A 12,052-nucleotide genomic window follows, 5' to 3' on the forward strand; every position below is an offset into this window, starting at 1 on the left:
AATGTTATTATTAATCATATAGTATATAAAGGTTTTTCTCCAGTTACTTTCAGTATGCTTAATTAGGAAGCTATTTTGAAAAAAGTAATAAAAATTAAGTGAATATAATGTATTTAATGAAGCATAAATAATGCAGATTAATTAGCAATGATTTACGATATACAGGATGATTATAACTAAGGTTCTGATTTCAAAACACTGTAAAAAAAGAACGATTGTCAAAATGACTTGAAAATTGACATGAATATTCCTGAAAAAATGCAATTTTATTTGGTAAAGGGGAAAAAATACTTAAAAATGTAAAATTAATGACATCATCCAACATGTGGGAAATTTGCTCGCAGAATGAAAACGATAGCCAGTCATGGCAAAATGATACCTTAATTATAGCATTCCACGATTTCATAATTCATGGAAACATCACAAAAAATGAAGTAATTGAACAAATAACTACAACTTACTTAAGAAATGTTAAATATGTTGTCCAACCTGAGGTTGAAAGCACAAAAGTTGTTGTTCAACAACAGAATCGGAGTATGCCATGGTCATGATGTGGATGTGCTTGCAATTCAGCTTCATTAAACCAAACGCGCCCCCATGTTAATATTCCTGAGGAACTTCTAACATATAGGGGATGTGCTGGAGATTGCAATTCACCAAATTTTGCAATCTGACCACTGTTTATGACATTTTGAGGTACCCCCCACAGCCAGAAGTTAAAAGGGTTAAGGTGCATCCTGTCAAAATGGGTTTTCAGCAGCTGCTTTGCTGGTATTGCAATGTGCATCTTGATAGAAGTTCTATCCACACACTGATGCTGTGGAAGTGCCAAAACGATGTGGTTGCACAAAATAGATTATACTGCTGGCCAAGTACAGCATCATCTACCTGCACATTTTGCACTACTTGCATTTATTTTTCCTTTTGCGAAAGAAACTTCCATTGCTTCAGGAATATTCATGCAAATTTTCAAGTCATTCTGACCAGTAGTTCTTATTGAATAGTTATGGAATCAAAACTTCAAATTATAATCACCCTGTATATAGCTGATTATTTTTCATAAATCTGTTATTATTATTCAGTAGAACCCTGATTAACTGGGCTTAACAGTGTGAAAGTATAAAAAAAACTACTATTGAATATTAAGACTGGGAGATATACGGTAGGAGATGTGCTACTTCTTATGGGAAAGACAATGAAAATGTATGTGAGGTAATGTAACTACTAGTACACTGGTCTTTGTCCTTTAAGGACAGTTGGTGTCTTTATTGGATTATAGGACCACCTGCCCCTAGCATAATGGTGTCACTACTGTTGCTGCTTCTTTGTGAAGGGAAAAAGAAACCCTGTGAGATAATACACCACTACATTTAGATGCGTGATGCAATCCTTATTCATGAATTTGCTAAAGATAGAGCATCAGAATGTAGCCAAAGGGTAGAAAATGTTGTAAGAATGAGAAATTTTGGCTTTTGTATATAACTTTAAATAACTAAGATACTTCATATGAAAAATATATATATATTCTGGCCACTTTCATGAGACTTTTTGAAAAAAACCGCTTATAAAATCTTATGTCATTTAAAGATATACCATCAGAATGTACCCCAAGGATATAAAATGTGGTAAAAATGAAACATTTTGGCTAATAATGAACCAATATGATATTTTTCAAGGAAAAAAATTATATTTAGGCAACTTTTATTTGATTTTTTGAAAAAAACCAAACTGGTTTTTTTAAAAAAACCACTTGGTTAAAACCAAGGTTTAAACCAAGTGGTTTTTTACCAACGTGGTTTAAACCAAACAACCCTGCAAGACAAAGAGATACAGTATTTCATTATAAACATGTGAATTTACGTAATGAAGCCTCTCTGAAATGCTATTCCAACCATTAACCAATATAACGCCAAAACTCTTTGGGACGGATGGTGGCGTTATAACTGGGCTCGACCGTATTATAGAGATATAGATGGCTTCTTTCTCAGCCAGAGATATCAAGGAAACAGTTATTTTCCGGATATTATGCCGAGGCGAGCTCGGAAAGAAAAGTCATCACGTCTCCGCCAGGACTCGAACCCAGGCCCTCTTGCATACCGGGCAAGCATGCTACCATCTACACCACTGGAGACACATGACTCTGCTTTCCTAATTTCACGCACTGTGTCGTGAGGCGCTGAAGTAGAGGCATTAGTAGCCTCTCTTAACTTCAGGAAATGGCCCCCGGGTGGGACGGTTTAGAGAGATCTTTCTCAGGCAGAGATATCAAGGAAACAGTTATTTTCCGGATATTATCTCTGGCTGAGAAAGAAGCCATCTATATCTCTCTAATGCATGTTATTACAAATATTCTTGAGAATAATTTCTGGAAGGACTACACTATTATAAATAACTGAAGAATATTCTCATTGAGGAGAATATATTCAAGAATATTTTCTGGAAGGACTATTATTAATAATTTGAGAATAATTCTTATTATTTTTGATAAGAATATTCCCCAATGATTTGTAAAAGTACTCCTTCCAGAGAATATTTTCAAGGATATTATATATTTATATTATAAATAACAGGAGAATATTCTCAAGTTATTTATAATAGTAGTCCTAAAGATTATTCTCGAGAATTTTACATCTCTAGTACAATCATAGAGTATTAAATGGAGTTTTGCCCCATGTCTATAAATTTGGTCAGATACATATTTTGCCTGTCTTGAACATAGATGGCTCGTTGTATCCTAATGTAATTCTCAAAATCACGTTCTCTCAATCCACGTTTGGATGTTATTGGCTTTATTGTTGTATAGCCATCACAACTGATAATTGCATTAATAACAAAATAGTGGGTTTGTCCATTAGTCCCCATATAAATTTCCATGTCCATCCTCTAATTTTTTTCCCCGATAGTGCATCTGATTAAAAATATCTGAAAATCTGGCTGAATTAAAAAATGGTGTTTTTTCCCGAATATAATTTCGTCCCCTGCCTATAAATTTCGTTAGGTTAATTTTTTGCCCTTCTTGACATAGATCACACGTTGCTTAATAATATAATTCTCAAAATTAATGTATGTTTGTCAATGATGGGTACAGAAGGTGTTTTTTCGAAATAGACTCACAATGCATTATGAAAACAACTTTGGGTTCTTTAGAAATTAAAAAATACTGTGTGTTGATGAATTGGGTTTTCCATGTTTTAACTGGAAAATATATACAAATACTTATTTAAAAGCCAGATTTGGGAAGTACAGACAGGTACTAAGAATATTTCTTTGAGGTAAGTTTCAGAATGTGGGAGGGGGTAATTCTGTGGATTTTTTTTCTAACGTATTTCTAAAGAACCTTCGAATAAAAATGCACTTTTAAAGAAAAATTATAGTTTAAAAAATTTTATGCTAAAGGAAGCTGGTGACGTTTTCAAAAAAATCACTATTTTTGAAATAGATTTTTACTACTTCATTCACATCTTAGCATAGAATATTATGCATCTGTGTATGAATGAGAATCGTGCAATCATCCATACCCAATCCATAGTGGAAGGAGCAAAGCAACGTATATTTATTTCATGATAAGTTCCTTTTACATATTTATTTTTTTTAAAAATGACTGAAAATATATATTGCCTGTGTTGATCTTAACGAAAAATAAAGGATATTATATAGTTGAATTGGTCTCAAAATTTTCTTTTTGTATTCAATGGATATTTTTTTTGGTTAAAATCAACGGAAATGAAGTTCTGAAAAATTAATGCTCTTGGGGAAGTTTTGAGGTCAATGGGTAATTTTTTTAAATATTGTCAAGTTTTTATTAAAACTCTGGCCCTAATTGATACTTAAAAACAATGAATTATAAGTATAAACTTGTCTATTCGAGTGTTGAATTATTTACTAATTCAGCCTCTTTTTCTATAACATTAAGAAAAAATGTAGCAACGTGGGTCAAATATATAATACATCAGCGTTACAGTGTGTGGTGCTGCTGGAAAACGATCTGACAGGGAAGATGGGTTTCGAGGACGGATCTCGATAACGTCACAAATCTCAGGGTCAGGCTTTCTGCTCTAGAAGGTGTTGCCCTGGTTCTATGCAGGACCATTTTAGCTACATTAGGGACCCCTTACCTTGGTATAGGGTGTTAAAGCTGGAATTTTCTGTTCCTGAATTCCTGAAAATTTAGTCCGGAAATCTGGAAAATTGCTTTTTCAACCTGCTCAATCCACAATGTGAAATTTAAAAAAAAATGCTGGCAGAGAGGCGTTCTGTCTGAAAAATTTCAAATCTCTACTTCAAGACCCTTTTTCTTTCTCCTCCTTCCTCTTTTTTTCCCCCTTTGAGAACCATGCTTGTTTAGTGTTTCTACAAAAATTCAAGTAGGTATACAGTAATTTTAGTTTGAATGGGATGAGGCAGCCCCCAAGATTTGTAGAAGAAGCAGTGCCAGTCCTATATGAAGGGGGGGGGGGTGTAACCACTAATAAAGTATTTCACCCCCTTCCCCCTCGTATCCATGAATAGATGTCATAAAATGGAACCGTTTTTTATTTCAGGAGTTGTGGAAGAGGAGCAGATTTTTTACCTTAATTTTCACAATGATGGACAATGGTATTGTAGGGCTTACGTACAATCATTGAAAAGGCAATTAATGGCTATCGGTGTTTAAGTGTCCTTCACCATCAACCACCCCACCCCTCGAAATCCCAATCAAATGGTGAAGATGCTGCAGCACTGGGAACTGCTTTGCATGTTGAAGTTTGAGCCATGTCTACAGACATTATGATGACTTAAAAAAAAAGAATTAACTTTAATTATATAAAAATGCTTATTCATATTTCATTCAAAAATAAAAGTGCAGTGCTTTACGTAAGTCTTTTTTTTTTGTTTTTGCTTGTCTTTTTTTAAGACTTACATTTTAAGTATTTGAAATCAATAAGCTTTCTGGATATTATGCCGAGGTGAACAGGAAAAAAGTGTAATTTCTCTCTATAGGGAATTGAACCCAGGACCTTTTGCATGCCAGGCAAGTCCACTGACCATAGAAAGTGATCCTTTTTCCCCTTAAAACATGCATAGTAGCATGACTTGCTGAGTAGAGACATTGCAGTCTCTTTAACTTCAGCTAATGGCCTCCATGCAGCGGCAGTATTTCCCGATTCCAAAAAGTTAGAGATTTGGAAATTCTATCTGGGTGGTAGTTACCTGCATACAAATTTACATTCTTATTCTCAAAAATAGTCATGCCAGTCTCATTATTGTAAATATTCCTCATGCATTCAAGGCCCTGGGCTGTGTCTGGGTCAGTGCATGTGTTAAGACAGCCTCAGCTATATGGGCAGTTCTGCTTCATTCTGAAAGTAGTCACTATTTTTTTCCCCATCATATTTTATTACTCGAAGCTTCATTTCTTTGCATCTTAATTTCTTTTATAGTGCAGGTTGAGAAACACTGCTTTAAGTTATTGTAAACCTATTCTAGATACTGTTTTTTGCGATTCTAAGTACCAGAGTATAATTTAGTTGCCTGCTGGCATTATGAGAAGTTCTAATTTGGCCTAAATTATCTGAGAGGGGCCAAAGACCCTTGCTTTGTGTTGTGTAAGGGGCTAAAGATCCTTGCTATTATGTATTCATAAGTGATATTACTTTTTGAAAAGAATAATTTATACATACAAGGTATTTCTGCTCCTGTACAAGGCTATCTACCATGTCAGGAAAGCAAGGGCGTAGCCGGGGGGGGGGGGGACTTGGGGGTCTGGTCCCCCCCCCCCCGAAATGTGAGAAAATGACCGAAAAAAGGGAAAAAGATGGCCAAATCCATTGTTCTGTCACTTTGGTCCCCCCCCCCCGAAATGAAAGTGGTCCTCCCTCGAACGAAATTTCTGGCTACGCCCCTGCAGGAAAGCATTTCAGACCCTGCAGTGCTGTGTGATTCCAAGTTATCTGGGTGCACCCTAGCCCTCCTAGAAGTTTTTAAACCTGGTACTGAGACAGCTTGTATGTATACAAACTGTCCCAAATTGTTTGCTTAGTGGATATTTCTGCAACCATTGACTTTAGAGATATACTTCCCATTAAAATTTTTTTTTAATTACATGTGGTTATTTAGAATATCAAATTTTCTGAGGGGACATGAAAAATAGAAAAATTGACTTTTAAAGCAATCCCAGTGTGCTAAAACTTCCAATTAGTGAAATAAATCTACTTTGAATGGGTAGTTTGCCTGTTGGGGCTCTTGTATTGCATTGTATTTGAAAAGTCATGTATACAAAAATCCCCATATTTTTAAAACAATATTTAAGGAGGTATTTGATTTTGAAGTTTTCATCATTTATCGACAATGATTGAGTGTGTGGTTCATAAATTGCGTAAACTTAAATTTAATTCAAAGTGTTAGAAAATGCTGTAAGGATGTAATTATCATTTTGACTGAAAAAATTAAGTATTTTCAACTTTTAATAACAGCCTTCCCAATTAAGGGGATTTCGAAATGAAACTATCTTTTTCTGTTTGCATTTTTCAAGTGACCCAATGGTTTCAAGTGAAGATTGCGCCAATGTTTCCCGTATTTGCTCCTTTCTATCTGCCAAAGAGACATTTACAACACAGTTTTTTTTTCATTGGTCCCTAAAAATTGAAAATAATTTCCTCTAATAATAATTACCTGATTAATATTTTTTAGAATTAAAAATAATGCTGCCTAAGAAAACCCAAGTATCTCACACAGTGAGCGATAAAAAAAAGCCAAAACATGAAAATTGAATATCTTTAATATTGTCATAAATATGTGTGAGATGTAAAAATATAGAATTTTCTGTAAATCTCTTTTAGGAGCAGGTTCTACAATTCACTGATTAGATTAGCACACTTGGTCTACATAAAGAGTCAATTTTTATATTTTTTAACATGTATATACAACCTCTTAACCCCTTAAAAATTTTGACATTTTAAGTAATCGCAGGTCATTTAAAAAAATTTTGTAACTGAAAGTATATAGGCTTCTAAGATCAATGGTCGCAGAAATATCTGCTGAGCAAACATTGTAGGACAGCCTGTATAGGCATGCTATGTAAAGCTGCATTTTTACATTTTTTAAATTTTTTTTCTTTGCCTCTAGATCAAATTGGTGAAGTGGAATGAACCATACCAAAAACTAGCTTCTTGTGATACAGCTGGTGTTGTTTTCATTTGGGTTAAACATGAAGGCCGTTGGTCAGTGGAGCTTATTAATGATCGCGGAATTGAAGTTACAGATTTTTCCTGGAGTCATGATGGGCGAATGGCAGTAATATCTTATCTTGATAATTTTGTGCTAGTGGGCACAGTATCTGGGCAACGACACTGGTCAACAGTTATTGGTGCTGGATCAGTTATAAATTGTGGGATTTGGTCACCTGATGATAAATTAGTAAGTATTTACCCATTTAAAGTTTTTTTGTGCTATGAATTTATGTGCTATATTATTGCTTAAATCAGGTGTTCTCAAACTGTGTGCCACAGCACCCTTGTGCACCTCCAACCAGGGGTGTGACGGTGTGGCAGATCCGACAAAGGTTTTTCAAAGAGATTCTTTGTTAAACAGCTCTGGGGAACTGCAGATAAGCGTTGAATAGGGAAAGGGGTGCTACAGGTGGAAAAAGTTGAGAACTCCTAGCTGAAATCAAAATTAGTAATACTTATTTTTTATCAGAACGTGCATATGTGTGTCTGTCTGTAACGCTTGGTAACTTAGCGCCAAGCGCTAGCTATTTTAGACTATTTTATTAGTAAATGCACCTGCCGGGCTCGGACGTTGTTCCACTCCTATGGCCATTAAAGGGGGCCTTTACCCCTGGACTGCAAATATCAACTCTGTTTTCACCACAACCGGAATGCATGTGGCAGTTGGTGATGTAAATGATTCACATTTAACCTGCCCAACAGTTTGTGATCTTAAATTTATTTTATATTTCAATAAAATAATTTTTTTTGAACACACATTTTGAACACATTAAAAAACAAAGATGGTAATGAAGAAAAGAAAAACCTCAGTTGAGTTTGTGGGACTCAAACCCACAACCTTCACTTTGTGCGCTTCACACTCTAACCACTGTACCAATTGTGGATGTTGAACCTTTTTAGAATTAAGTATATCCATTATATTAAACATTGCCAGGAAATATGTTGGCACCAACCAACAGTCGCCAGAAAAGCAAGCGCATGCGCATTCTGACAATGCTTAACCTGCACAACACTGCAGCAAGACACTTCAGAAAAATCATATTACTGGCATTCAAATAGTATGGGGGGGGGGGAAGAAACACCCTTGTCTTCCCTAATATTAATGTGCCAAGAAATACAACAAATATCACAGGGCTAGTCCAATGTTCTCTTTATTTATTGATTTATCCGGAGAAACTGTGAGACACCCAGGCTCTGTCCTAAGAAGCAACGTGAGCATCTTTGGCAAAACCAGAATTTATTGATGTGTCAAAGATTACATACAGTGCATCGTAATTAAAATTATGTAAATTGAAGAATCAAGTGAATCAAGCAAAAGTCAAAGTGCCACAGGGACCAATAATAAACAATTACAGGAAGTTCTATAAAATAATTTTATTTATTTTTTTATAAACTCACAGGCATATGCCCAATTACAGTGGAGTGAAGAAAAAAGTAAAAAACAAATTATAAACAGCACGTTGTAATACAGAAAGGTAAAGAATAATACAAATAATAACGGCACAATAATAATAATGCAAATAAATATAATACAAATAATACCATATGTGTATACAAAAAAAGGAGAAAAAAAATGTTAAAAAAGCACATGAGAATTTTCCAACACATTAGTTTGGTATGGTGGGACATAGAAGAGATTGCAGTTATGAAGACTGATGCTATTACAGTGAAAACTGATTTGCGCTAAAATATCTGGTACATCCAAGTCGAAGTGCAGAATTTTCACAAAAAAGGTGATCGATGTATTCTGATGGCGGACTATGAGGGATTCATAGTGAAAAGTAGATCTGAGTATGTATGTAGGAATTCAAATATGAAAAATTTTAACAAAGTGCAAAAGCCTATTTTGTGTGTGTTCAATCCTCATGTTATTGTACAAGTAATATGGATTCCAGATTATGGAACAATATTCTAGAACTGATCTTACATAAGAATTGTAAAGATGCAGAAAGGTTTCTGTATTTTGAAAAAATTTGCTGTTGCGAATTATGAAACCGACATTCCTTGATGCTTTTGAAACAATGTCATTAATATGCTGGTTGAAATTGAGAGTCTTATCAAAAGTGACACCTAAGTTCTTCACGTATTCTACTCTTTTGAGCGTTTGATCATCAATATTGTAATTGTACAGGATGGGACTATGCTTCTTACTGAAAAACAAACATTTGCACTTGGCAACATTTAGGTTTAACTTATTGGTGTTACACCATGAACTGAATTGTTCAACAGAATTTTGTAGCATCTCAGCGTCATCTGGGTTATTTATGACTTGGAAGATTTTAACATCATCAGCATATATCAAGCAATTAGAATCTATGTGATTTTCCAAATCATTGATGAACAAGATAAAAAAGCAAAGGGCCCAAAATGGACCCCTGAGGAATGCCAGTAAGACAAGGATAACGGGATGATTTAGCACCATTAAAGCATACTTGTTGGTATCAACCTATGGGGTAGGATTTGAACCAATTATCAAGGTGACCTGAAAAATCCCAAGCCCTGATTTTTGAAAGAAGGATAGTGTGGTTAACGCTATCAAACGCTTTGGAAAAGTCAGTGTAGATTATGTCCAGTGGAGTGTTTCTGTCAATAGCTTAAGAAATAGCCTGTGCAGAGATTTGGGATCAAACATGGCTATAAATTCTCTTATGCACAACAAGTTCAAATACTTTGCAAAGGGCACTCGTTTTGATTATAAGTCGATAATTTAATACATCTGCATTATTGCCTTTTTTAGAAATAGGCGTAACGGTGTAATTTTTCCAAAGTGAAGGAAAGGTACCCGAATTAACTGAAAGATTGAAGATAGTAGTGAGTGGAGTTGCCAAATAGAGGCCACAGCCTTTCACCCAAAAAGGTGGTATATTATCATCACCATGACCTTTATGATCTTTTTAATGGCAAGAAGTACATCATTCTCAATAAGAAAGCTGAAAAAACAGTTGTCAGCAAAATCATAATCATTGACATAATCAACACATATACTATTAGAATTATGGAAAACAGAACCAAAAAAATCTTTGAAGGTATCAGAGGAAAATTTGCTGAGGTAAGACATCTTATTTGGAAAATAGTTTCAAGATTTCAAGTTTTTACAAAAAGACCAACATTTTTCAGGGTTCTGGATAATGTTGTTTTCAAATGAATTCAAATAATTGCAATATTGAAAACATATTTTTCTTTTAATCTCAGCTTTTATAGTTCTCAGATCCTTATAAGCAAGCTGATGGCCATGACGTAGAGAATTGTGAAGTTTGTTCTCAGTTTGATTAGCTTAATGATTTCCACAGTTAATCAAGGTGGAAAACGACTTTTCTTAGGCGTAAGTTTGGGAATATATGTATTAAATATATAAAATATCACATCATAAAATTTATTTAACACTTCATCAACATTGGTAACATTGAGTAAAAAACCCCAATCGACACATCAACACATACTTATCAATGCATCATAGTCAGCTTTCTTGAAATTATAAATCGTGTCAAAAATGATATTATCACTTCTCTTATCAAGCTTTGGGAAAAATGAACTGACTGAAAGTTCTAATGCTGGATGGTATGGATCCTCAGGAACAAGAGCACTAGGAGCATTACAAAGAGTACATCGAAGGCAATTATCATTGACCAGCACTAAATCAAGAATTTTATCATATAAATTCACAACTTTGTTAATTTGAGAAAACGCGTGGCTTTGGACAAAGTTTACAAATTCAGCTGCTCTAACTGTAGCATTGCTAGTGGGATCACTAGATATCAGTCAATTGAAGGCAAATTAAAATCACCCATGGTTAAAAAATTAGATTTAGAGTGAGATAAAGCATCAACAGAATTGTAAAACTCATTATAAACTGAAGAGCCAAAAAAAACTGGTACAGGCATGCGTATGCAAATGAAGAGATATGGAACCAATCAGAGTACGGCGCTGTGGTCGGCAACGCCTATATAACACAACAAGTGTCTGGCATAGTTGTTAGATTGGTTACTGCTGCTACAATGGCAGGTTATCGAGATTTAAGTGAGTTTGAACGTGGTGTTATAGTCGCCGCACGAGAGATGGGACATAGCATCTCCGAGGTAGCGATGAAATTGGGATTTTCACGTACTACCATTTCACGAGTGTACCGTGAATATCGGGAATCCGGTAAAAAAATTAAATCTACGATATCGCTGCGGCCGGAAAAAGATCATGCAAGAACGGGACCAACGACGACTGACGAGAATCATTAAACGTGACAGACGTGCAACCCTTCCGCAAATTGCTGAAGATTTAAATGCTGGGCCATCAACAAGTGTCAGCGTGCGAACCATTCAACGAAACATCATCGATATAGGCATTCGGAGCCGAAGGCCCACTCGTGTACCCTCGATGACTGCACGACACAAAGCTTTACGCCTCGCCTGGGCCCGACAACACCGACGTTGGACTGGAAACACGTTTCCTAGTCTGACGAGTCTCGGTTCCAATGGCTTCGAGCTGGTGGACGTGTACGGGTATGGAGACAACCTCATGAATCCATGGACCCTACATGTCAACAGGGGACTGCTCAAGCTGGTGGAGGCTCTGTGATGGTATGGGGCATGTGCAGTTGGCGTGATATGGGACCCCTGATACGTCTAGATACGACTCTGACAGGTGACAGGCACATAAGCATCCTGTCTGATCACCTGCACCCATTCATGTCCATTCTGACGGACTTGGACAATCTCAGCAGGACAATGCGACACCCCCACACGTCCAGAATTGCTACAAAGTGGCTCCACGAACACTCTTCTGACTTTAGACACTTCTGCTGGCCACCTAAATCCCCAGACATGAACATTATTGAACATATTTGGGATGCC

General features: G+C 35.8%; 1 protein-coding gene across 1 annotated transcript in view; it reads left to right on the top strand.

The window, feature by feature from the left end:
• Nucleotides 1-12,052, top strand: part of LOC149084781 (tubby-related protein 4-like) — a 178,329-nt gene that overhangs the window by 35,101 nt on the left and 131,176 nt on the right. Inside the window, exon 3 of the mRNA XM_089232524.1 lies at nt 7,105-7,395. Coding sequence (XP_089088650.1) covers nt 7,105-7,395 — 291 coding nt within the window. The remainder of the gene's footprint in view (nt 1-7,104; nt 7,396-12,052) is intronic.

The sequence above is a fragment of the Pholcus phalangioides genome, unplaced genomic scaffold, assembly GCF_987345545.1.
Source record: "Pholcus phalangioides strain wild (caught in Gottingen) unplaced genomic scaffold, Ppha-v1.0 ptg000007l_1, whole genome shotgun sequence".
In the NCBI taxonomy this organism is placed as follows: Eukaryota; Metazoa; Arthropoda; class Arachnida; order Araneae; family Pholcidae; genus Pholcus; species Pholcus phalangioides.